Source organism: Somniosus microcephalus, chromosome 3, assembly GCF_052327205.1.
Source record: "Somniosus microcephalus isolate GS21.2 chromosome 3, FLI_Smic_1.0, whole genome shotgun sequence".
In the NCBI taxonomy this organism is placed as follows: domain Eukaryota; kingdom Metazoa; phylum Chordata; class Chondrichthyes; order Squaliformes; family Somniosidae; genus Somniosus; species Somniosus microcephalus.
Window position 1 is genome coordinate 43436953 of NC_140989.1, and position 27479 is coordinate 43464431.

At 43.5% G+C, this 27479-nt stretch overlaps 1 protein-coding gene across 1 annotated transcript in view; it reads left to right on the forward strand.

The window, feature by feature from the left end:
* The window catches only part of chrm3b (cholinergic receptor, muscarinic 3b), a 277943-nt gene extending 252935 nt beyond the window's left edge, over window positions 1-25008 (forward strand). The window contains exon 4 of the mRNA XM_085980266.1: window positions 21827-25008. Coding sequence (XP_085836392.1) covers window positions 21846-23645 — 1800 coding nt within the window. The 5' untranslated portion in view covers window positions 21827-21845 and the 3' untranslated portion in view covers window positions 23646-25008. The remainder of the gene's footprint in view (window positions 1-21826) is intronic.
* Window positions 25009-27479: the final 2471 nt, after the last annotated feature.

The window sequence follows — 27479 nt, forward strand, 5'->3', positions numbered from 1 at the left end:
TAATGTCATTTATAGTTTATTTAAAAAGTGTGATTTAAAAAAAAAAATATTTGAAGGTTTACTGCTATTTTGGGGCCGTAGTATTTATAAGTCTTGACAGGTCTTCCTGTCAATACTTATGAATGGAGCATTCCCTCCTCCGATTGGCTGCCCATGGCTCACGTGATCCCAGGGGATGCATCGAACTAACTGCGCCCCTGGGATACGCAAGCACTGCGCGCCGGCAGCTGGGACAGGCCCCAGATCGGAATTCCACGGGGCCCTACAGCTCAACTGCCGGCGCGCAAGGTAAGTGCAGGTCGGAGGCTTACACCCGCGGGAAGCCCCCGACCTGAATTTCTGGGCCATTGTCTTCGGTCCCCACCACAAACTCCGTTCTCTAGCCACTGACTCCATCCCTCTCCCTGGCAACTGTTTGAGGCTTAAACAGACTGTTCACAACCTTATTGTTGTATTTGACCCCGAGGTGAGCTTCTGACCACATATCCACGCCATCACTGCCTACTTTCACCTCCGTAACATCGCCCAACTCCCCCCTGTCTCAGCTCATCCACGGCTGAAGCCCTCATCCATGGCTTTGTTACCTCTAGACTTGACTATTCAAACGCACTCCTAGCTGGCCTCCCATTTTCTACCCTCGCTTGGCTTCCGCTTGCTTCCGGCGAAGAGACTCAAGGTGTTTGGCACCTTCCCGGATGCTTCTCCTCCACTTTGTGCGGTCTTGGGCCAGGGCTTCCCAGGTGTCAGTGGGGATTTTACACTTTTTCAAGGAGGCTTTGAGGGTGTCCTGGAAGCGTTTCTTCTGCCCACCTGGGGCTCTCTTGCCGTGCCGGAGCTGCGAGTAGAGCGCTTGTTTTGGGAGTCTCGTATCGGGCGTGTGGACAATGTGACCCGTCCATCGGAGCTGATTGAGCGTGGTCAAAGCTTCGATGCTGGGGATGTTGGCCTGAGCAAGAACACTGACGTTGGTGCGCCTATCCTGCCAATGGATTTGCAGGATCTTGCGGAGGCAGTGTTGGTGGTACCTCTCCAGTGCTTTGAGGTGCCTGCTGTACATGGCCCATGCCTCTGAGGCATACAGCAGGGCAGGTATCACTGCTGCTCTGTAGACCATGAGCTTAGTGCCGGGTTTGAGGTCCTGGTCTTCAAACACTCTCTTCCTCAGGCGACCGAAGGCTGCACTGGCACACTGAAGGCGGTGTTGGACTTCGTCGTCGACGTCTGCCCTTGTTGACAGTAGGCTCCCGAGGTATGGAAAGTGGTCCACGTTGTCCAAGGCCTTGTCGTGGACTTTGATAATCGAGGGGCAGTACTGTGTGACGGGGGCAGGTTGGTAGAGGACCTTTGTCTTACGGATGTTTATTGTAAGGCCCATGCTCTCATACACTTCGGTGAAGGTGTTGACGATGGTTTGGAGTTCGACCTCCGAGTGAGTGCAGACGCAAGCGTCGTCTGCATACTGTAATTCGACGACAGAGGATGGGACGACCTAGGATCTGAACTGGAGGCGACGGAGGTTGAACAGTTTCCCGTTTGTTCTGTAAATTAGCTCCACTCCAGCGGGGAGCTTACTGAGGGTGAGATGGAGCATTGCAGCAAGGAAGATCGAGAAGAGCGTTGGTGCGATGACACAGCCTTGCTTGACCCCAGTTCGTACGTGAATTGGGTCTGTGGTGGAACCGTTGGTCAGGATCACGGCTTGCATGTCGTCGTGAAGCAGGCGGAGGATGGTGACAAACTTTTGAGGGCAGCCGAATTTGAGGAGGACACTCCATAATCCCTCACGGTTGACAGTGTTGAAGGCTTTTGTGAGATCAAAGAAGGCCATGTACAGCGGTTGGTGCTGTTCCCTGCATTTCTCTTATAATTGACGTGCGGTGAAGACCATGTCCATTGTGCCCCTTAGTGGGCATTGCGACTCTGGGAGGAGCTCTTCGGCCACTGTGAGAAGGCGATCGAGGAGGATTCTTGCGATGACTTTCCCTTTGGCAGACAGCAGGGAAACTCCTCTGTAATTACCGCAATTGGACTTGTCACCTTTCTTGAAGATGGTCACAATTACAATCTCTGAGATCCCCTGGCATGCTCTCCTCCTTCCAGATAAGAGAAATTAGTTAATGAATTCACGCCAGTAATGCTTCTCCACCATGCTTTAGTGCCTCGGCAGGGATTCCATCTGCTCCTGACGGCTTGTTGTTCTTCAGTTGTCGGATGGCCTTTTCAACCTCATGCCGGGCTGGGGTTGTGCTGAGATGGTGGCAGGTAGCATGCTGTGGGATGGAGTTGAGGACACTCGTGTCGAAGACAGAGTCGTGGTTAAGGAGATCTTCGAAGTGCTCCTTCCAACGGGCACTGACTGCCTCTCTGTCCTTGATGAGTACCTCTCCGTTGTTGGCCCACAGTGGGGTAGGGCCTTGGGTGCTTGGGCCGTAGGCGGTCTTGACTGCGCTAAAGAATCCACGCACGTCGTGGTTGTCAGCTAGCTGCTGGATCTCCTGTGCTTTCTCCACCCACCATCTGTTCTTTAGGTCGCGAGTTTTTTGTTGGACCTCGGCCTTCAGGCTTCTGTAGAGCTGCTTTCTTGCTCTCGAGTTCTGTTGCTGTTTCCAGATCAGGAATGCCTTGCGCTTGCAGCTTATTAGCTCCTGGATCTCCTGGTCATTCTCGTCGAACCAGGATGCTCCTTTGAAGCACCTTGGGACATTTAGGTACTTTATAAATGCAAGTTGTTGTTGTTGCTTGCTTCCATTTCTTATTCAAACAGTCACTTGACCTGTCAAATGTGTATTTGTTTTAACCTTGAAATCAGTAAAGACCAACACAGGGGAGTAAAACCAGACAGCACAATCTTCAAAAACATTTGAAAAGCTACAATGTACAGGTTCAGACCCAGTCACTTTGGCTGAGGTGCTTCAATTGAGTGGTCACACTGGGAAATTTAAGGTTTAATGTTCAACTCTGCCCACCCAGGTGTTAAAATGGCCTGGGCCTCACACCTTTGGTAAAATATCATTTTAGCTTAATAATAATGGGAAGTACAGTCACCATGGGAATCAATTTGAAGTGATTGAATTGATTTGCAATAAAAGGTTAGATGCTGCCATCAAATCTGCAAAAATAGGACTCACATGAGCAGTGTACATGTTGCAGTGAGCTATTTTTATGGACAGCTGTCTTATATGGTGAATGATAGCACAATAGATTTGTAATCGATGATTATAGATTTGCGAAGGTGGCCAGTTAGTTGCGGCAGCACCACATTAAACTGCTAGGGAGAGGATTACAACATTTAATCCCATCTGTCATTTCTTCCTTTCACCCTTATTGGGTCAGTTCCTGCCATTGTTGGTTTGGCTACTACATGGAACATTTACCAGTTGCCAGGGTTGGTGGAAAAAAACACTGGTGGGGCCAATCCATTCCATAAAAATGCTGAAAACACTCAGCAGGTCAGCATCCATGGAGAGAGAAACAGAGCTAAAGTTTCAGGTGGTTGACCTTTCATCAGAACTCGGTCAAAGGTCATCAACCTGAAATGCTAACTCTCACTGGTTCTGATGAAAGGTCATCAAGCTGAAACGTTAACTCCGTATCTCTCTTCACAGCTGCTGCCTGACCTGCTGAGTGCTTCCAGCAGCTTCTGTTTTTATTTCAGCTTTCCAGCATCCTCAGTATTTTGCTTTTGTTCCATAAGCAGGCAATTAATTTGTTCACTGGGCAGCTTTGCTAACAATTGTGGAGAAGGGTGTTGCCCCAGGTCATTCTGCCTTCCAGACTGAAGGAGAATGCGAATGAATGAAACTGCAGGCAGGATGTCCAAAGGAACAGTAAGATAAACAAAAACACAAAGGAACAAATAATTTTACAATGCAAAGATATGCACTGTGATTTGTGAAGTTAGTTCGTATGCCTAAACTTTACCCACATTACAACAGTGACTCCAATTCAAAATGTACTTCATTGGCTGTAAAGCGCTTTGAGGCATCCGGTGGTCGTGAAAGGCGCTACAGAAATGCAAGTCTTTCTTTCTTCTTTCTTTCTAACTGTAATCTGAGAGGCGTTAGTCAAATCCAAAGGAGCGTTAAAAGCAGCTGATCAGGTGGGGTTGGCCGGACCATTCAACTTATCTTGGTAAATGTATAATCACAGTAAGACGGCATCAATATTTATTAGAGTAACCTTTCGAAGTTGCCAGGTATAGACCAAACATAAAATGGTGAACTCTATTCCAAATGAATCGCATTAAAATTCCCAGGAGCGGCGGCTAATTTATTTCAAGCGGAGTATTGTTGATCGCGAGCCAAGACAATCTCAATTCAATGGGAGGTAATCCCATCAACATTTAAAAATTAGATTGAATCAGTTACATGCAAAGGAACAATTAATATTTTGGATCCATTAGCAATTATCAACATTTTTCAGGTAATTTTTCAAGAACGGCTGCAACAACAAATAAAATAAAGTGTCTTGTATGTAGTATTAGCTGATCTTCTGTGACATTGTTCATAGGTAGTCGGAGTATGGCGGGAAATTGTGAATTTTAGCACAATCTTATTCCGATCCGGGTGGATGTTAGGGAATAGAGCAAAGCTGCAGAGAAGCCATAGAGCAGATCACGCTGGGGGAGAGAGGGCCGGACGGGGGCTGGGGGAACGAAGCACACGGGGAGTAGGTGGGGAGCAGAACCATCGCAGCACAATGTGTGGTGGGGATAGAACCCAAAAGGTGGAGAGGGCACCAAAAAAAAAATTAAAGTTCAACCACAGGAACGCAGCAGAACTAGGGTCTTATCCATTCGCTTAATAGGGCCACGAATGCAATGAACAAAGATGGGCAGGTGTTGTGAGAATTTTCTTTCTCTCTGGATCCGATTTCTAATCAGGAAGCTGTGTCTAAGAGTATATAAAATGACCTGTCCAATCAGAAAATAAGAACGTGTCTTTAAAGCAGCAGAATCTTTTTACACTTGACAGCTAGGCAAACGTGCTATTTGGCTTGGTCCTCTGTGTTCGAGTTGCTGAGGAATCGGCAAAACGAACATCCCAGGCTTCAACTGGAATGAAAAGCCCCCAAATAAAAATGTCCATGAAGACATTCAAAAGCACAAAACTCAACTGTAAAGGTTTCACTGATAACACTGTGAATTCTTTATTTTCTTTAAACTTTTCTTACCTTAAATAAACTTGGGCCCACAATTCCTGGGTCTGAAGGCGCACACCAGCTGTGTAAAGGAGATGTGCAGGGGGGAAATTCACAGCGGGAATCACTTCCGTTGAGTCTTCTTCCCGTCTTTTGATACACTGAAATTCTGTTGTGGTCGATTTTAACCCTACACATCTGGCGGAAACTGGGCAGTTAAAAACTAGCAGGTTAGGTATCTGCTCAGATCACAACTGTGACTTGGGTACATTTTCCCTCCTCATCTTCCTTGACTTTATTGCAGCCTAGAACAATATTCTTCTGATGTCGTCCAGCTTGGTGGGACTGTCTTTGCTTAGTTCCACCTTTAACTATCCGATCATAGCCAGAGCATTCCTAGCAATGTCTTCTCTTCCCATCTTTATAACCTCTGGCATCCCACAGAGGTCAATACTTGCCCCTTTTTCTTCCTCATCTACATGCTGCCCCCTTGGTGACATCATCTGCAGATATAAGGACAGCTTCCAATCTATGCTAATGACACCCAGTTCTACTTCTTTACAACCTCGTTCAACCCCTCCACTGCTTATGTGCTGTCAGACCATCTGATTTTACTTTCCACTGTAGTCAAAATTACCTCCGAATGAATCAAATGTTCTCCTGGCCAACCTTCCATCCATCCTCCACCTTCTATAAACTTCAACATATCCTACCCTGCACCAAATCCCACTCGCACATCACACATGTTCTCACTGACCTATACTGGCTCTCAGCCTCTCAATAGATCAATGTAGGAAGTCACACAACACCAGGTTATAGTCCAACAACTTTATTTGGAATCACAAGCTTTCGGAGCGCTGCTCCTTCGTCAGGTGAAGTGAAGAGAAGCATATAGGCACAGCATATATAGTCAGAGAAAACTGCCAGATGATTACATATACTGGCATAGACCAGTTGAGCCGAATGGCCTGTTTTGTGCTCTAAATTCTAAGTAATTTTATATAATTTTTCAATTTTTATATGGATAAATTCAAATGGGAGTATAGGTCTGTATCTCACCTCATTCACACCATACTTGTGCAATCCAGCTGCTATCAATCTCAGTTACAAGCTTACACCAAACACATGCACAGATGGACAGGGCTAAGTAATTTCAAACCTCATTATTAAAATCTGTACTATGATGAGGCCAAGGACCGTTTTTGAACCTTTCAGTATTATTGCTGCCCATTCATCTCGTCTCCCTGCTCATTTGGTAGTGGTTATTTATCACCACAGAGAAACAATTCTGACATCTCACACATGTGCTGTGAGCTGATAGCAGGTTGTCCATCCCCGAGAGACTATGTGGACAAAATACTTGTTTATTGAGCCGATAGGTGTGCATAGTTGTTTATGTGAACTACAGGGAAAAATGCCAGTCTCCATACATCCCAAATGAAATGACGATAAATCTTGACTTTATGCAGTGAATGTACCACATCTTTCATCCAAGCACTAGCTAGATAGCCTAGTAATTGACGCATCTCTGGCCTGTTATGTTAAAAAAATTAAAACGTTAAACTGGCTTTGTGGACAGTAAATAAGCAAAGGTACGCGTTTGGAGCAATGCTTGGTGATACTATTTGATACATCATTGATGGTGATTATAAATATGATGAACATTTTGCGGAGATCAAACATTGGCTCTCTCCAACCACCAAACAATTTCAGGGCAGGAATACTGAAGACAAAGCAAATCTAAGAGCTACTTTTCAGAAAATTCTCCACAATTAAACACCTCATATGTTTAATCCTTCATTCTGATCTGCTGAGAAGATCGTAGGTAACACTACGCCAAAACTGTTATCTGAGCAGCTTTATTACATATTTCATACTAAGCTCTTTTTGACTTACATTACAAACTTAAAATTACAAAGACCATAACGCACAATTGTAAAGAAAAGAAATCCTTGGTTTAACCTTATCCAAAAGGTTAACACTTCTGGCAATGCAGCACTCCCTCAGTACTGTATTGAAGTGGCAGTCTAGATTATGTTCTAAGGGAAGGACTCGACTGAGGAAGCAATTTTAACCTTACCCATCCAGCGAAAAACTGATTGGATCGGATCAGCCGCTCGTTTTACACCCCGCCTGATTTTACTCGCCATTGAAGCCATCAAAATGTTTTACAGCCAATGAAGTACTTTAGTCCCTGTTGTAATGAATGTTGTAATAAATGATCAGATAATCAGTTTTGGTGCTTTTGCTGAGGGAATAATTATTGGCCTGGACACCAGGGAGAACTCCGCTGCTCTTCTTCAGTGCCATGGTATCTTTTACATCCACCTGAGAGCACAGGTTTAATGTTCCATTGCAATGGCACCTCCAACAGTACAGCACACCCTCAGTAGCACACTTAAGTGTCAGCCTAGATTATGTGCTCAGCTCTCTGGAATGAGACTTGAACCCATGACCTTCTGCCTCCACATTAGGAATGCTACCACTGAGACAAGGTTGACACATGGCTCTTGTTATAAAGATATTGTGACCACACTCAAAGCTTTAAAACTACTGCTGGCGATTTCTACCACAGAAAAGCTGGCAAGTTAAGTCTTTTTTAACCTTTGAAGTTGAGAACAGCTTGAAAATTCTGCAATTTCTTATTTTAAGAGAACAAAAGAGCAATGGTGTGTGAAAAGTTCCAACTGATAATTGTCAAGCTGTTCTGTAGTTCAGAAATGCAGCTAATTTTCTAGCAACATTTTGTGCAGCATGCCATGTGCACGCTGCTGACTCAGGCTACGCTAATACCAATGGTAGCTTTAATGTCCTAGTTATACTAATTTGGCTGGTACAAATGAGACATATTAAATAGCTTTGCCTCAGTCTTGGCAGCCAGGTTAAACTTGCTGCATACTTTAGATGCCTTGGCTTCTCCAGTGACTCAGAGTAGCATTCTGCATGTACACCCATTTACACCCTGTATCGTGTGCCATGTACCTAAGTTTATTTATTGGCTCTCTCAGTTCTGGAGAAAGCAAAAGCTCCAGCTATAACCCGGCGTGCACACATTATGCATACCTCCCAGCATGCTGTTCACCGAACTAGGGGTCCCGACTCACGCTGGTTTACTGGTACAGAAGAGCACCAATGTGCATCTTGGGTGGGTCTGGATGGGAAAAAAAAGAAAGACTTGCATTTATATAGCGCCTTTCACGACCTCAGGACATCCCAAACCACTTTTGAAGTGTAGTCACTGTTGTAATGTCGGAAACGCGGCAGCCAAATTGCGCACAGCAAGCTCCCTCAAACAGCAGCGAGATTGTGACCAGATCATCTGGCTTCAGGTGATGTTGGTTGAGGGATAAATATTGGCCAGGGTAAATATTGGAGGCAGAGTACAGCTAGAGCAGAGCTCTGGACTGCAATTTCACAGTAAATTTACACTGCCGCTTTAAGAACGAATGCAAGTGTAAGATCTGTGCGCAGGGGCTGTGAAAGTAGCCAAGGGTGAAATTGTAATCTCTGTATATATTTTCGAGTGCGATGCAGAAATGCGATTGCAGTGCTCAGGGTTAAAGCAGCAGGATTTTGTTAGGTGTAAATTAGATTAGCGGATGTCAGCATCACTTTAGGGAAAAAAAAGAGATAGATACTTAAACCTTTTCTAAAGTAGACTGCCAGCCAGTAATTCACCTTTTCTGTTACTGTGCCTCAGGAGATGTGGGATTGTCAAGATCTATTTTTTGTGTGTGAAACAAGTTAAGGATTTACAGGACAATTTGATCAGGAATGAAAATTTGATAATCTAATTCATGCCATTAAAGTCTCACTTATTTTATGGGACAACTGAAGGACACAGCATGAGAAATAATGTCATAATATGCTACAAATGAGAATTACCTACTTACTCGCATGGCGTGAGATGGAATGGTGCAGATATTGGGGGGGCGGAATTTCCAGCAGGGATTCACCCGCTCCTCTGATGGGACTTCGGTGAAAGAGCCTTGGGAACCCCAGGAAAACTGTTTTTTCCGGGATTTCCAAGGTTCTTCTGCCTTAGTTATAGAGGGCGAGCGGGTGAAACCGCCACAGATATTTGCCCCCATTGTACCAGAGCACTTCCTGTCATTTATCTTGTTTGTATAACGTGTAATTTATTATTTAACAAAGCATAGACAAATCAGATTGTCAAGTTTTTTTTTCATTTATCTTATGACTATTAAACAGTGCAAAAATGGGACTCCTGCAGGTTCAGTTGGAATCTGCAGTGCGTTCCGTTCAGATTTATGCCGATTTGCATCAAATACATTTAGTCTTTGGCCTCAAAATTCCTTGGCTGCAATCCCAGTAGTTATCCTGCTTAATATGATACGGCAGGATCTGGCCAAATTGGACTGGGAGCAGCTACTTATAGGAAAATCCGCATCAAAACAGTGGGAGACTTTCAGAAGGGAAATAGAGAGAGTACAACGCCAACATGTTCCTGTAAAGGTCAAGGGTGGGACCAACAAGCAAAGGGAACCTTGGATGACAAGGGATATACAAAAATGCATTAGAAATAAAAGGGGGGCTTTTGGCAGTTACAAAAGACTAAAGACGGAAGAAGCCCTAGAGGAGTATAAAAAATGCAGGGGCATACTTAAAAAAGAAATTAGGAGGGCGAGGAGGGGCCATGAAATAACACTGGCGAGCAAAATAAAGGAAAATCCTAAGATGTTTTATAAGTATATTAAGGGCAAGAGGATAACCAGGGAAAGGGTAGGGCCCATTAGGGACCAAAGTGGCAATCTGTGTGTAGAGCCAGATGATGTAGGCGGGGTTTTAAATGAATTTTTTGCATCTGTGTTCACTGGAGAAAGACGATGCAGACATAGAAATCGGGCAAGGGGGCTGTGACATACTTGAACATATTAGCATCGAGAGGGAGGAGGTGCTAGCGGTTTTAGCAGGCCAAAAAGTGGATAAATCCCCAGGCCCGGACGAGATGTATCCCAGGCTGCTGTGGGAGGCAAAGGAGGAGATTGCAGGGGCTCTGACACAAATTTTCAGAACCTCTCTGGCCACAGGGGATGTACCAGAGGACTGGAGAACAGCTAACGTAGTACCATTATTCAAGAAGGGTAGCAGGGATAAACCAGGGAATTACAGGCCAGTGAGCCTAACATCTGTGGTAGGGAAATTATTGGAAGAAATTCTGAGGGACAAAATTAGTCTCCACTTGGAGAGGCAAGGATTAATCGGGGATAGTCAGCATGGCTTTGTCAAGGGTAAATCATGTCTGACAAATCTGATTGAATTTTTCGAGGGGGTGACTAGGGGGGTGGATGAGGGAAATGCTGTGGATGTGGTTTACATGGACTTCAGTAAAGCTTTTGACAAAGTCCTGCATAGGAGACTGGTCAAGAAGGTAAGAGCCCATGGGATCCAGGGTGCCTTGGCACGTTGGATCCTAAACTGGCTGAGTGGCAGGAGGCAGAGGGTGATGGTCGAAGGTTGCTTTTGTGACTGGAAGCCTGTGTCCAGTGGGGTACCTCAGGGATCGGTGCTGGGTCCCTTGTTGTTTGTGATCTACATAAATGATTTGGATGAGAATGTAAAAGGTATGATCAGTAAGTTCGCAGATGACACGAAAATTGGTGGGGTGGTAAATTGCGAGGAGGAAAGCCTCAGGCTACAGGAAGATATAAACGGGTTGGTCAGATGGGCGGAAAAGTGGCAAATGGAATTTAACCCTGAAAAGTGCGAGGTGATGCATTTTGGACGGACAAATAAGGCAAGGGAATACACAATGAGTGGTAGGACCCTAGGAAGTACAGAGGGTCAGAGGGACCTTGGTGTACATGTACATAGATCCCTGAAGGCAGCGGAACAGGTCGATAAGGTGGTTAAAAAGGCATATGGGATACTTGCCTTCATTAGCCGAGGCATAGAATATAAGAGCAGGGAGGTTATGATGGAGCTGTACAAAACGCTGGTGAGGCCACAGCTGGAGTACTGTGTGCAGTTCTGGTCGCCTCACTATAGGAAGGATGTGATTGCTTTGGAGAGGGTGCAGAGAAGATTCACCAGGATGTTACCTGGGATGGAGTGCCTCAGCTATGAAGAGAGGCTGGACAGGCTGGGGTTGTTTTCCTTGGAGCAAAGAAGGCTGAGGGGGGACCTGATTGAGGTGTACAAAATGATGAGGGGCATAGATAGGGTAGATAAAGAGGAACTTTTCCCCTTAGTAGGGGGGTCAATAACAAGGGGGCATAGATTCAGGGTAAGGGGCAGGAGATTTAGAGGGGATTTGAGGAGGAACTTTTTCACCCAGAGGGTGGTTGGAATGTGGAACTCAATGCCTGAAAGGGTGGTAGAGGCAGGAACCCTCACAACATTCAAGAAGCATTTGGATGAGCACTTGAAATGCCATTGCATACAAGGCTATGGACCAAATGCTGGAAAATGGGATTAGACTGGACAGGGATGGATGGGCGGCGCAGACACGATGGGCCGAAGGGCCTCTTTCTGTGCTGTAAAACTCTATGACTAACTCTATGACTCATACCCGGCTGTGCCCTCCAGAACCAACCCCACTGGAGTTTGCGGTGTCAGTGGGAGGGATCCTCATTTGCATGGGACAGGGGCGCGTGAGCATCACTGTGGGTGCCTTTCTGGTACCCGTCTGCCCCATGCACACAGGAACGCCAACTTAGTGACACCATTGGGGGTTGTTGCACAATCTGTGCAGGCGTTGCACCCACCGCTAAATTCGTGGGACCTATTTTCAGGTGTCCCGGGCTTTGAATGAAATCTCACGTCTTCTCATTTCATTCAAAGAGGCCACAAAATCATTGGTGTGGGAAGTAGAAATGTCACATTGGTATAAGAGAAGGCTGTCTTCCGAGGCAACATTTAAAAAGTATTAAATGGGTGCCTAAAAAGGAAAGACAGTGGCTTGGATTTTACGGGGCCTATGATGGCGTACGCCATCGTAAGTGCCCCGCAAGTTCCAGGTTTCCACATGCGATGCGCGTGCGCGAAAACCTGGAACTTGTGATCTGTTAAGTTTCTCCTTGACGGATTGTACCCATCCGCTGGAAATTGACTTTCGCTGGCACAGGGTTGGGCTCTTTGCCCAACTACTGCCCAGCAGATACCCACCAAACTCTTACGCCTGGTAAAAGCAGGCGTAAGGCCTTCGTTTTACCAACATAAGGGTTTAAATAAATGTTAAAATACAATTTTTAAAATGATTTAAACATTCACTTGCATTTAAATTAGTTTAGGCCTTGCCAGCGACGCCCACATCCATTAAATGAATTTTTAGAAAGGTCAATTTTGTCCCTATTAAAAATGTTTAAATTTATTATTCAAAAAATTAAATTTTTATTTTAAATGTTTAATTGAATGGTATTTCAATTAACTTGGAATCTGAAAATCATTTATTTTTATTTCAGTGTTGTTAAAATATATTTTTATGGGGATTCCTATTCTGCTTATGGGGTGTCATTGGTTGAGCCGGCCCACGTGATCCCAGGGACGCTCACGAACCGTAAGCGCCCCTGGGATGCGTGGGCCTTCACGCAGGCGCACGCCTGCAGGCCCAGGACCGCAAGAGTCAGAAGCTCCGGAGGCAGTAGGTAAGTACGGAGTTTTCTTGCGGTTCAGAGACATATGCGGGCGGCAAGCCTCCAACCGCAATTTCCAGGCCATTCTATTTGCCAAGTGTCTTGCCTAATCATCACAAAACATTCGCAAATGAAAGGATTGTACTAATAGCGAAGAATTGGACCCAAGTGGGACCAGATATTTGACAGTGCACTTCCTTAAAACAAATTAAAAAAATATGAAACAAAAAACTAGCTCTGGTTACCAAAGGCATCTACAGATTAAAATTTTCTGATAGCCTATTGCGCTAAAATTACACAGAAAAGGATGTCAGCCTCTACTATAATGAATATAATTTTTTACAAGGTCTTTCAACAACAACTTGTACTCTTTAAAAGTCTGTCAACATCTGTAAAGAGAAAGGACAGGTTCATATTTTGAGTGTAAACTGGTTGTGAGACTTCGGCGTATTGGCAACAGCTCTACCAGTGAAACATGACGCTGTCCTTTTGCAAAGAATAAACCTGCTGTGTATTTCGAACATCTAGCTCCATTTGCCCTTGGGCCTAATTCTTCACTGTTCGCTGAGTATTTCCAGGTTATTTCAGATTACCAGCTTTTTGCATTTTCTTTTATCCTTTTCAGCTCTCAAGTGACAGGTGTAACCAAATCGTTTTGCAATTATTTGTTCATTAGTTCACTGTTTGCCTTATAGATTTATTTAGATAAAAATTATGTCTTACATATGTTCTATCACTCGCATGTTTTAATCCTTTACAACGTTGATTGGACTCGCACGAAATACCATACATCATTCAAGGTATCAGCTACTGCAATAAAAATTTTTGTGGAACTAACACATCAGGATAAGAGGCCACGTTTAAAAGGCAATCAGTATTTTAATTTCCTGTATCTCTGAACAGATGGGATCCAGCCAGGTCTCACTGCAAGTAATGACAGAGCACCATGAGGCACAGCATCACAGCTTAAAGCAAGTGTGTTCAAGTCCAGCTGTTATCAGTGTCAGAGGACTGAAGACTCGTTGTAGTGGCAATTCCACTGAATGTCAACTGCAGACTTTTCAAGGGCACCTTGTCTAATGTTGGGCTCATGATATATCGCTGATACTTTGGCGGGAATATGCAAGCACACCCACAGTTTTCAATGCTGGATTTCTAACACACTGGGGCAAGGCTCAAAAGGCTTCCCACGGAAGTATTTTACAGCACTCGAGTGGGTGGCTGCCCCTCCGAAGCAGCATTATCCACCTTGGCTGCAGATTTATCTCGCAAGATCATTAAAACGCACATTTATCTTTCCTGAGATCTGGACAGAAGATCAGGTCAGCAGTGACGTGTAACCTGCCATCAATTCCTCAGTGGAATGTGCTGCAATTCACAAAAAAACGTAAACCTTACCTGACATTTCACATTGCATTTTAACAAGACCGAGGTCGATAAATTTTTGGGCACCAAGGGAATCAAGGGATATGTGCATAGGGCAGGAAAGTAGAGTTGATGTAGAAGTTCAGCATGATCTTATTGACTGGCGGTGCAGGTCAATGGGCCGTATGGTCTACTCCTGCTCCTATTTCTTACGATGTTTGGAGAAAGATGACATGAGATGATTTTTTTTTTGATGAGTTTGACAAAAGACTGTACTTAGAAATAAACGTTCAATATAATTGAATTTCAATACTGCCACCTTTTTAAAAAAAAAAGTGACTCATATACCAGAAATAAACAGGAAATTCCTAAGTGTATAAATATTATTTGTTTTGCAAAATTACATTTCTGCTATTGGGCACGAGTGTGAACTATATAGGCGGTGCAGTGGAATCTTCTTCTTCTTCTTAGGCATTCCCTCGGAACTGAGGATGACTTGCTTCCACATTAAAAATTAGTTCTCAGGTGACTGATGAGTCCAATGCAAGCCATGAGGGTCCTGACGTTCCAGGTCCCGAACTTAATTTTAAAGGGTGGAAGATGCCTGTGCGTGAATTCTTTTAACGTGGGGTGGCTGTTGCACACCAGCTACCACACGGGCTTGACAGAGCAAGGTCTTGGTCCAATGGCAAGGGGATCCAAGACGATTGGAGACCAGGCTCTGCTACAACGGCCTAGCACACACACACACACACACACACATATTGCTACTGTCCTCCTCCCTCCTTCCCGCAGGTCCTCTCTGCGGTGCAGTGGAATCACCCCTGTGCTCGTTGACCTAAATTGGCTCCCGGTCCGGCAACACCTCGATTTCAAAATTCTCATCCTGGTTTTCAAATCCCACCATAGCCTCACCCCTCCCTATCTCTGTAACCGCCTCCAGTCCTACAACCCTCCGAAACCTCTGCGCTCCTCCAATACTGGCCTCTTGCGCATTCCCGATTTAAATCGCTCCACCATTGGTGACCGTGCCTTCAGCTGCCTGGGTCCTAAGCTCTGGAATTCCCTCCCTAAACCGCTCCACCTCTCTACCTCACTCTCCTCCTTTAAGAAGCTCCTTAAAACCTACCTCTTTCACCTGTCCTAATATCCCCTTCTGTGGCTCAGTATCAAATTATTTTTTGATAATTGCTCCTGTGAAGCACCTTGGGATATTTTACTATGTTAAAGGAGCTATATAAATGCAAGATATTTTTGTATTGATGTGGTTATTGTTACATGTATTTCACCCAACTTGATACCCAATTTGGAACCTGTGGGCTGGAAATTTTACCCCTCGACTTTGTGAGAGAGGAAAAAGACACTTTTCAAATAAGTGCATTTGTTGAGAGTGGTGTTTTACAAAAGGAGCAGTTGTAACATTCAGGTTTATTTATGATTTAATAAATCACTGCACAGTTGTACAACCAATTCCACATAATTACAATCCTGACGTACACAAACCCATATCAAAGTTCGAATCTGTTTCCTTCACTTGGATTCCACCAGATAGGTGAAGTCTCGCCACTTCTCTTTCCTGCTGATAAATGGTTTAATAACAGGAATTCCATAGCACCACAACAATGTTCAAAAATCCATTCTCATCAATCATTCTCTGTCCAACATTACACTAAATGTACACTATATATTGAAATCTATTTGGAAGATGCAAAACAAATGTTAAACAATGAGAAACGGTAATTTAAGATGAAATAAACCACCAACTGATGTGAGAAAGATAACTCGTGGGACCACAGTCAAATAAGCTGTGCCTGCCCGTTCACTCAGTGGTGTAGTGTCCTGTAAACTATTGAATTCCATTGTGTATCTTGTCAACAACATATTTAAGAGTTTTCTTCAAGACTAAATCAAGATGATCGCTATATTCTGTGGGGAGCTACCATAATAGGAGATTGTTGCACGTTCCATGATACGGACTTCAAGCACTACTTCAAGCATTAGTTGGCAGGCTGCCCGCAGGACAGTATAAAAGGCTGCCATCATTGAGAATGTGTGTGCTGTGAAAAGAAATCCAATGTGTCTTGTGCTGGTAAGAGCCCAAGTTAGTTTGCAAGTATATGCTATAAATGTGTTCATACTGTTCAGTTGTTGTTATATGCTACTTGTTAGATTAAGTATTGTATCCAGTTTCCCCAGTGCTCTCTGTATGATCACACATTTCATACAGGATCCTCAATGGGCGTTAAGGTAATTACGTAATCTTCTTGGAGCAGTACAGTGCTGCAGCAAGCTGAGGCTCCAACCTGCTGTGCCACAGGGTAGCAGGACGAAGACACAATCCTACAACTCCCCAGAGAGAGAGCGCCAAATTTCAGCCATACCATTGGAGCTTCAGCCCACTGCTCCATCACACTGCCCCGGAAAGGATACCTAATTTTCATCACGAAAGCACAACAGAGAGCAGCCTGGAAGCAGGTTGTTTCTGCAGCCTCTCAGCCAGAGTAGGATGCAAAGCATGGGTGCAACTGTGAGCAGTGAAATGAGGGAAAATCAAATAACTTAGAAACAAAACAATTAATTATCCTTCACTTGACAGTTGTTTTCTTTTCATAGAATGTAATCATACAGCACAGGAGGAAGCCATTCAGCCCATCATGCCTGTGCCGGGTAGAGAAAGAAAGACTTGCATTTATATAGCACCTTTCATGGCCACTGGACATCCCAAAGCGCTTTACAGCCAATGAAGTGCTTTCTGAAGTGTGGTCTCTGTTGTAATATAGGAAAAGCAGCAACCAAACTGCACACAGCAAACTCCCACAAACAGCAATGTGATAATGACCAGATCATCTGTTTTAGTGATGCTGATTGAGGGATAAATATTGACCAGGACACCAGGGATAACTCCCCTGCTCTTCTTCGAAATAGTGCCATGGGATCTTTTCCGTCCACCTGAGAGAGTAGACGGGACCTCAGTTTAACATCTCATCTGAAAGACGGCACCTCCAACTGCACCAGAGTGTCAGCCTAGATGTTAGTGCTCAAGCCTCTGGAGTGGGACTTGAACCCACAACCTTCTGACTCAGAGGCGAGGAGTGCTACCAACTGAGCCACTGTCTGGAACTTAGAGTGAATAACATAGTTTCATTCCAGTGAAAAATAGTGGCTATTCTACAACTTAGGCAAAAGCAACAATAGTTGCCATAAACCTGAGTCACTCAGGTGCCTCCTTCAATATATAAGGTCCACAGACTTAGTACAAAGCAAAATAAGCATTGAGAAGTATAAGTTACAAGGAACTTATGGGCTTGATGTGTATCTTATGCAGTGAGCGCAAAGCAGTGGCACGTGAGACCACTTGTGTAAATTGCACACTGTAAATTGGGCTCACTTTGTGACATACCATTTGGAGGGCACGCAGAACTTAGTGAGATGTATTTGTGGGCTAAATATATTTGTATGTGTTGAGTGCCATCAACTGGACAGAGATGTTTCCAAAGAGAATTTGAGACTCCAATTTTTGATTTTTTGTAGGGTGTAGTACTAATGAAGAAATGTTCCAGGGATCACATGAAATATCCTATCACGTGAAAATTAAATGATTATGAAGCATTAATGGAGAGCAATGGAATTAACTGAGTGATATTGGCAACCTGTTTTCCAGCCTCTCAAATGGATTAATATTTGCTTGTTCTCCATGTATTGTACTTACCAAACTCATTTAGACTCCATGTTTTACATGTCTCTTATTGCCACTGTTAAAATGGTTTTTCAATGTTCTCATATATGGCTGAATTTTCCATCCCATCCAGCAATCTGTTTCCCAAGCTTTATCCTTTCTCAGAGCCATCCTTCTTCAGGCCCATTTCATTCTCCTTCTGAATTTCTAAAATCTTTTCTACCTCTCATTCTTCTTTTCAGCTCTCCAATCCATTTTCTTTCTTACAAAGCTTCCCCATGGACAGTGAAAGTCTCCCGAATAATGACTGTTGATGGATCAATTGCTCAGCCTGTCAGCCATTCTTATCATATCAACCACAGGAAACAGACTGCTTCTGTCTACTCTGTCCCATCCTTTAGACGAAAGCCTTTCCCAACTCACCATTTTTTCTAATCTTCTCTCCTTTATTTTCTGATTTTACTTAGCTACTGTTTTGGGATTTTTGATCTTTTTTTTCTTCACTGGAGAAGATTTCGCAATTGTGTTATGTTTATGGGATGTGTTTTAAAATGAAGTGCATCTTCATGAGTTTAAAAAGGCGACAGGTTGCAGATGTTGAAGAATGTGTGCCAAAGCCAGACGAGCCAGTTTGTGGGATGTCTCAACTCACAGTCCCTTTCAAACTGAAACAATAAGGGGTCTATGCTATCATCCTGGTTATTTTGCCAATCTTGGGATTAACCTTGGCAGCCCATGTAGGGTGAAGCCTTATGACAAATCATCTCCTTCGCAGTAATTATGTTCAACATTTTCTGATCTCAACAACTGATTTGTGGGTGGAGTTTATTCATTTTTGTGGCCTTGTTGTTGAGCACTTTTGCTCAAAGTATCTCCCCCCGCCCCACACACACACACAAATTATTTGCATGTAAATGCTTACTTAAGAATTTTACAGTTGTCAGAAACAGAAGACAAAAAACCCTTTCATTCTCAACTGAACTTGAAGCCAGGTTTTAGGTTAGTGTCAAATTCTATTCCCGAGCTTCCTTTCCATAGTAGTTGAAATTTCCTTTTGATTTTGAATACTTGTTTTCACTCGAGGCCATTGTTTTCACACTGTTGCTGCAAGGGAACAGTACCCTAGTGGTAATGTCACTGGGCTAGTAATCTGGCAGATATGAGTTCAAATCCCACCACAGCAGCTAGGGAATTTAAATTCAGTTAATTAAATAAATCTGGAATAATTACTACTGAAATCTGATGGATTGTTATAAAAACCCATCTGGTTCACTAATGTCCTTTAGGGAAGGGAAATCAGTCTTCCTTACCTGGTCTGGCCTATATGTGACTCCAGACCCACAAAGTGGTTGACTCTTAACTGCCCTTTGTTACAAAACACAATAATAAGACTGCAGCGGTTCAAGAAGGTGGCTCACCACCACCTTCTCGAGGGCAATGGGATGGGCAATAAATGCTGGTCTTGCTAGCGGCGCCCACATCCCAGGAACAAATATTTTTAAAAAAGAATTAAGTTTCTTGGGTGCCAGTTTCCCTTCTCCGACTGCACCGCTAAAAACATACAGCTGTGCAGACGATGAGAACTGAGACTGAGCTCCCAGCAGACCAGCTTCAGAAGTATTATGCAAGTGCTGGCTCCAGTTGGAAGGACTGCACTGCATACTGCATTTCTTCCCATCTTTATTTTTGTGAGTTTTGTAAATTTATTAGCATATCTTCTGCACTGCTGCTTACAGATGACAAGAATACTGTGCCATGCAATGCACAATGTATTATCCCACTAAGTATCAGCTATGTACCTTTAAGACCACAGCGCCCAATTATAAAATAAATAGGTCCTCCAGATAATCAGAATTTGTTGTTTGATGAGGGAACCGTGCAGATTGCAAGCTGCTTGTAATTTTCAACCTCCGGGCCGAAAGCACCCGATATTAAGTCAGATCCTGCAACTATTTAGAATTCATTGTAAAATATAAAGCTTCCAAATTTGTCAACATTTAGCATGTTGTAAACAGTTTTTATATAAAAGGTTATGCTGAGCAGGTTAGATGAAGAGGGGTGGGAGGAGGCTCATGTGGAGCATGAATACCAGCATAGACCAGCTGGCCAGAATAGCCTGTCTCTATGCTGTACATTGTGTAATTCTATGTAACCTGAACTGATTCTTCAGCAATATTTACTCGGAAGAAATTGGATAGCTATTTATTTTATTTTGAAAAGATTGACTGAAGAAGGAACAGGTTTTTTTCAGTATACAAAAGCAAAATACTGCGGATGCTGGAAATCTGAGATAAAAACAGAAAATGCTGGAAATACTCAGCAGGTCAGGCAGCGTCTGTATGAGAGAGAAACAGAGTTAACGTTTCAGGTCGTTGACATTTCGTCATGTTATTTTTAGGTTGGATTGCAAGGGGATAGGGCTTACAAACAGCAAGTCTTAGCACAACCCTCTTCTGGAACCAAAATGAAGAGGGGATTGGGCATGCCATGATTGGCAGGGACAGCAGCCAATCAGGAGGAAACTTACAGAAAAACCATCAGCAAAAGCCAACTCAATAAATGCAAACTTCAGCCAAGTGCTCCAAATTCAGAACAGGTTTTCCATGGATTTACAACATTGTGCATGAATATAATTAAGAATTTTATGCAGAATGTGTTGTGTTTATGGGTTTCTTATGCTCTAAATCTTTGTTTTATCCTTTAACTTTTCAACTGGGGAAAAATTCAAGATGGTGACTCAAACCGACTTTACAAAATTTTCGGTGAATTTGATTGGTACCTGTTTTCGAGTGGGACTTTTCTAATTGGGTAGTTTTGCTTGCCCGCTTGCTATGTGTTGATTAGCGCATAGTCTAGCTGTGGACTTGTGACTTGTTGTTTTATGAATACAAAATTTGAACAAATTAAGTAGATGAAATTTACATACTTTTAAAGTCTGATGCTAAAGTGACACCAGAAGTGGGACATGATGAACAAAATGCATGCTAGGCATACTAGCCCTGAATTTCCTGAGGTTTTCTCACTCTCGCTGTAATTATGGCGGGAGAATAGTAGAACGCCTGGGGAAATGGCATAAATGCTGGTCACGCCATTTCCCTGGTGGTTCTTCTGACCTCCTACCAAATTTCTGACAAGGAAGCAGGAGAAGGCCACGGAAATTTTTATACTAGCTGATCTCCTATGGCACTACTCATTGTATGTCAGAGGATGTACATCTTTTCACAATTCCAGGAACAGTAAATTATATAAAACACAATTGACAGGAATTTCCTGGGAGCTGCTCCTTCTTCGCTGCCCTAACATTGCTGAAATTTGTACTGAATTTGGATGATCAGCCATGATCTCGTTAAATGGCGGAACAGGCTCGAGGGGCCGAATGGCCTACTCCTGCTACTATCTTCTATGTTTCTATGAAAGCACGGTGAAAACCCTGTTTACTTGCAGCCAAGTGACGGTGGTGGAGCTGGAGCAGCTCTGAGGAAATTCCCGGCCAATGTATCGTTGTTAAAGTGTAGGTGTGTGGCTGCTATGTCTAATCGCTATTAAGTAGACACTGGGTTCATACAAAGGTCAATTAAGAGAATGGCAGCATCCCTGCTCTGTTATTTTGTGTTCTTGGAGAGTTCATATGCTTCCTTATACTTAGTTTTTGACGTGCAACTCAGAAATGTGAATGGGACACTTGAAGCGCGACAGAGAGTTGTAACAAACAAGAAGTGTGTGTACGGCAGTGTGGAGGGGGTATGTTAGCACAAACACTCGAGGATAAGACCTTGTTGTTCCTTTTTGACAAATCCTATTTGACATGAATCAACTGAGCGGCCTGCGGGTGGCGCTGTCCAGGGAGAGTATAAATACTCGGGCACGGGCCCAGCTTGCACAGGACATTCTTAACAGGAACTAGTGAAGGACACAACTAGACCTCCATGTTGTAAAACAGTTGATTAAAGCTTTGTTTAACACTTAGACCAAGTGCCTAGTAGTTTTCTTACATCACTGTTTATTCTTTGCGTAGAACCAACCATTATTTTGCTTTCTTTTTTTTTTACAGAATATGCCAGAAGGCCACAATGATCCCAGACTACAACAGCACAGCTTCCCCCTTGTTTTTCAATTCCAGCCTCTCCTGGAATGACGACTCACAAGAAAAAGTGTTTCTTGGTGACAGGCCAGTAGATGGAAGTGCCAATGGCTTGTTCAGCTCAGCCGCACATTCTCCCGCAATCTCTCTGGAATCGAATGCGTCTGTTATAAGTAATAGTACAACGGACCCTCTTGGAGGCCACACCGTTTGGCAAGTCGTTTTGATTGCCTTCTTCACAGGAATACTCTCCTTGGTGACGATCATAGGAAACATTCTTGTTATGGTTGCATTTAAGGTGAACAAACAATTAAAAACAGTGAACAATTACTTTCTTCTAAGTCTCGCCTTTGCAGATGTGATAATTGGAGTGATTTCAATGAACCTGTACACGACATACATCATAATGGACAGATGGGCTTTAGGTAACGTAGCTTGTGACCTTTGGCTTGCTATTGATTATGTTGCCAGCAATGCCTCTGTCATGAATCTTCTAGTTATAAGTTTTGACAGATACTTATCAATTACACGACCACTCACCTACAGAGCTAAACGAACTCCTAAAAGAGCTGGAATAATGATTGGCCTGGCTTGGATAGTCTCATTTATACTCTGGGCCCCTGCCATTTTGTTCTGGCAATACTTTGTTGGCGAAAGAACTGTGCCGCCCGATGAATGTTTCATACAGTTTTTATCTGAACCAATAATTACTTTTGGTACTGCCATTGCTGCATTTTACTTGCCTGTCACCATCATGACAATCCTATACTGGAGAATCTACAAGGAAACTGAGAAACGCACCAAAGAACTGGCAGCTCTCCAGGCCTCTACCAGCGACATGGAAACCACACACTTTGTTCCTCAAACAGGCAGCTCCAGGAGTTGCAGCAGCAATGAACTGCAGCAGGCAGGAACGAAAGGCAGAAAGCGGCATGGAAGGTGCCACTTTTGGCCAACCGCAAAAACATGGAAGGCCAACACTGAGGGTGAACAAGAGGCAAGCAGCAGTGATAGTTGGAACAACAATGATGGCGGTGGCTCTTTGGATAATTCAGCTTCATCTGATGAGGATGATGTGGTATCAGAAACAAGGGCAATTTACTCCATTGTGCTAAACCTACCTGGGCTTAAGACGGCTGCCAGCCTATCTAAATCCACAAATGTAGATAACATGGATCTTTGCAGAGATGAACTTGCCAAAGGGGATGCTAATGCAAAGGAAAGAAAATTCAGATCACAAGAGTTCAAGGACTCAGATGAGCAAGGCAATAGCTTCCACCAGCATTTTGGCAAGCTTCCTGTTCAGTCAATGCCATCAATCCATCCTTCAAAGACTTCCGGAGGCATTGCGTCTTTAGCAAAGTCATCCACATCTATGCCTTTGTCTTTCAGAGAAGCCACAGTTACTAAAGCATTTGCCTCGAAAACGAGAACTCAGATTACAAAACGTAAAAGAATGTCACTTGTAAAAGAAAAAAAGGCTGCACAGACACTCAGCGCAATTTTACTTGCCTTTATTATCACGTGGACACCTTATAACATAATGGTACTGGTAAACACATTTTGCGACAAATGCATTCGCGATGCACTGTGGCGCCTAGGCTATTGGTTGTGCTATGTCAACAGCACGGTGAATCCCATGTGCTATGCACTGTGCAACAAAACCTTCAGAAACACTTTCAAAATGTTACTGCTCTGTCAATGGGAAAAGAGAAAAAGGCGCAGACAACAGTATCAACCGAGACAAGCTGTTGTTTTCCGCAAAAGGATTCCATGTGAGGCTTCCTGAAGCTACAGTACATTTATCAGATTGTGATTGTTTCTGTTTGGTACCAATTAACTGCTTTGGTCAAGAGCATACAGGCTATCAGTGTTGTGAGCACCTGGCTGAAGTATACGCTGCTTTTGTATTATGTGTCGGATGGTGTTTACATGATGTAGACAGCAGTACAAGTATTTAAACTAGTGTTGGTGTATTTAAATTGTATAATTTTGTCTTTCTGTTCATATAAAATTCATGTATGCTTTTGCTTAATATTTATTTGACATGAATATAACACTTAAGTCCTTAATGCTATTATCTCATTACAGCAAGTACAGATACTGGATTTTGCATCTCAAACCTCGAGAGTATTGCCATACCTCAATTTTCACGAATGGTTCCAGCCATTATCCCTCAGCTCCCACCAAGTTATCCTTTCACTCTTCTTGCCGGCCCCCTTACTGCCACACACATCCTCCTTCAGTTAAGAAAATAAAAGCATTTGGGTTGGGCTGTGTGATCAGCTCCAACATGGTGTAGTTCAATGGGACCGAACCGGTTCTGCTAAAAAAAATAAACCTCCTCTTCGCCCCAACTCCTACAAAAATTATATTCCCCACTGCCAAACTGTGTTCTACGTAGGAGGCCAACCACAAAATGAAAATTAACCCAATATCAATTGGAGTTGGGATTTGGACTTGTAACTCTCTTTCATCAACTGCTGGATTACTAATTGTTCGTAATTTACCTTCGGTGTAGCAAAGCTAGGTTTTAAATCGACAGTGGAAAAATTTGTCATCAAACATCTTGAAATTTATGCAGTATCCGTATTCTCCGGCATAATTTTTTTTTAAACGGACAGTCAGAGTCCAAGAATTGTGAAAGGCGATTTTATATGATGTATATCAATTTTGTTTTACATTTACTTTATATATTCCAACCAAAAGAAAATATTCTGGGTCTAAATTATTGTCACTGCAAAAAAAAAGGACCATGTACTCTTAAATATGCTGTTTTTGTTTCAGTCTGTTTTTAACTAACAGCCATTAATGTATGTGGTCCGGGGTTTAATTTTGGATACATCATAATAGCTCCAACAAGTTTTAAGAAGATTTTAGAAAAACACAGAATAAACTTTTTAGTGTTCATACTTAGTGCCAGGCCCAATGGGTAGTATTGTAAAAATGCTGACTTACAACATAATTCAATGTCAATAGGAAAAAAAAAACCTGTAATTTAACCTTTCTTGTATGACGTTGTAAAATTTAGTAAATGAGACTTGAAGTTTAATTTGGTTCTATAACTTGACGTGTTCATTTACATATTGAATGTAATGTTCTATCAATTGGTTTTATAGCAGCAATAAAAGTCATGCAAAAATTTTATAAAATTCTTTGCACCATTACTATATATTCGTGGTGATAGATTAGGAATTTTCCTGAATGAGTCAGTGGTACAGGCAATATTATAGGAAAAATGTCCACTTTTCCATAAGAACATAAAAAGTAAAATCAAATGAGCCAGTTTAACGTGAAATACCATGGCCGGAATTTTCTCAAGGGAGGCGGACTGGGGGCCTCCGAGGAGGCTTTAACAAATGGGCCAGATTTGAATGAGAGGCCTTGGATTCCCGCCCGCAGCCAGCCAGCTGGAGAGGCTGGCTCCCTGCGGGCGGTTAGGCGAGGGGCCGGTCCGGGGGAGGGTTCGCGGGAAGAGGGATTGGCAATCGGTCGGGGCTGGGGAAGAGAGGATTGGTAGGGGTCGGGGATCAGGGGGTGGGAGTGGATCGGCAGGGATCGGGAATCGGCAGTGTGGGGGGGATCGGCCAGGGATCATGGCTAGGGATCGGGGGGAGGTTGGCCGGAAATCGGCAGGGGGAGGGAGAGAGGATTGGGGCCAGCCACCGGAGGATAATGGCCGGCCTCATCATCATCATTGAGGGGGGGGAAGACTGGGGGCGTGATCGGAGGCCTCGTGGGGTGTCTCCGATCATGGAGGGTGGACGTGGTCAGGATCCTGGATCCAGGAGTTAGGTATAAAGCCACTTACCTCCTGAATGCTGCAGTCCCTGCCTCTGTTTAACTGCAGGGCTTCATAAATTGTGTGAAACCCATCCACAGGCAGTTAAACACAAAATGGACGGTGAAAAAGAGGCTTCCAGTCTCATTACAATATTTAAATTGAGCTAACAGTCCCTGGGAGCGGGTTGGTCAGCAAAACCGGAAGCGGGCAGATTGCAGGCTGGGAATCCCATTTTTAACACTTTAACTGCCATCACGCTCCAAACCCACCTTTTTTTTTGGGGGGGGGGAATTCCGGCCCATGTTTTATTTAAAATTTCACCCGATGTGAACAACCCTGACAAAGCCGCATTTATTACCCATCCCTAGTTGCCTTGAGAAGATGGCAATGGGCCATCTTGAATCGTTGTAAGTCCTTGTGATGTTGGTGCTCCCACAATGGTATTAGGTGGGGAAATCCAGGCTATTAACCCAGCAACGATGAAGTAACGGCAGTATATGATCCAAGTGGGGGTGGTGTGTCACTTGGAGGGGAGGTCATGGTGTTCCCATCATCTTGCTGCTCTTGTCTTTCTTGTTGATAGTGGTCAAGCTTGGTGAATTGCCGCAGTGCATCTTGTGAATCGCTGCAGAGAATCCTGTTGATATTACATTCATGGGCCATTTAAAATGGGCCATTCCCTGTTGCTAAGCTAGTAATGTTTTATGTCTGTCTTTTTAAAAAATCAATACCTAATGTTCTGTTGGACGTGATACCACTGTACGTCCATGGTAACACAAGCTAGGTTCTCCAACTATCAGTGACACATCCTCTGAACAATTCCGTCCCTCATAAGCATCATTGACATTGGTCTGTCTTTTAGCCATCCACTCGATGCCTTCCTCACTGACACTACTCACTCTCCGCACTCTATATAAATCCACTAACATAAGTTGATTTTCCAGTTAGCGCATCCATTTTGTGAATCAATTGTTCCTTTTTATGCATCAAAGGGAAATCAGCACATTAACAGAATAAATTACAGAGCGCAAATGATCGGACCATTTCAGTGGCAATACAGGAGATGCAAATAAAGACAAATTCAGATTTGGGGTTTGAGATTCAGATATATACCTACCCTCAACAGACAAAAATCAGTACTTCTCCGTGTTCATGTACAAGTATAATGTGTAGAACATTTCCCAAATACAACATGCTTTATATTAGCTTCCAAAAGTAAGGTTATTAAAACTGCAGTTAAGAAGCTTTTAGATAATGGATCGTGGCATCAAATTGCCCTTATATTAGAAATTAGTCTGACCTTTCTGCTCAAGGATTAGTCTGTGACATGGATAGAGACAAAGTCATACTTTTGAAATTTCATCCAGCTTCCTAAATAGTTAATCTCATTTCATAGTCAGGAAAACAGTGTTAAGTGTACCAGAAATAGAGCAGACCTGATTCCGTTTTGAACTGAGTTTGCCCCTCGACTAGTGAATCATATTTTGGAATAATCTCAGCGTCTAGTCCCAGGAAAGCACCCCCAGTAGTTGATGAGGTGTGATGTCAGGCTGGGGGAAGATGTATTGAGTGGAGTTCCCCTGGAATCCGAGCTCTGAAATTTTCTAATCTACACCAAAGACCTGTGCGACGATTTTAACTCTATCCGCCATTAAAAAAACTGACCAGGCGACTTGCCCACCGATGTCCCGCTGGATTCCATTTTATCCTGCTTTTCTGAGCAGGCAGAAGCATGAAAGCTTGCGGGGTCCTTCTCTAAATATGCAGGTAGGGGTCCAATGGCGTCTTGGGCCACTGCGGCTTTCCCGCCAGGTGAGAAGTGGATCCGGGACCAGAAGA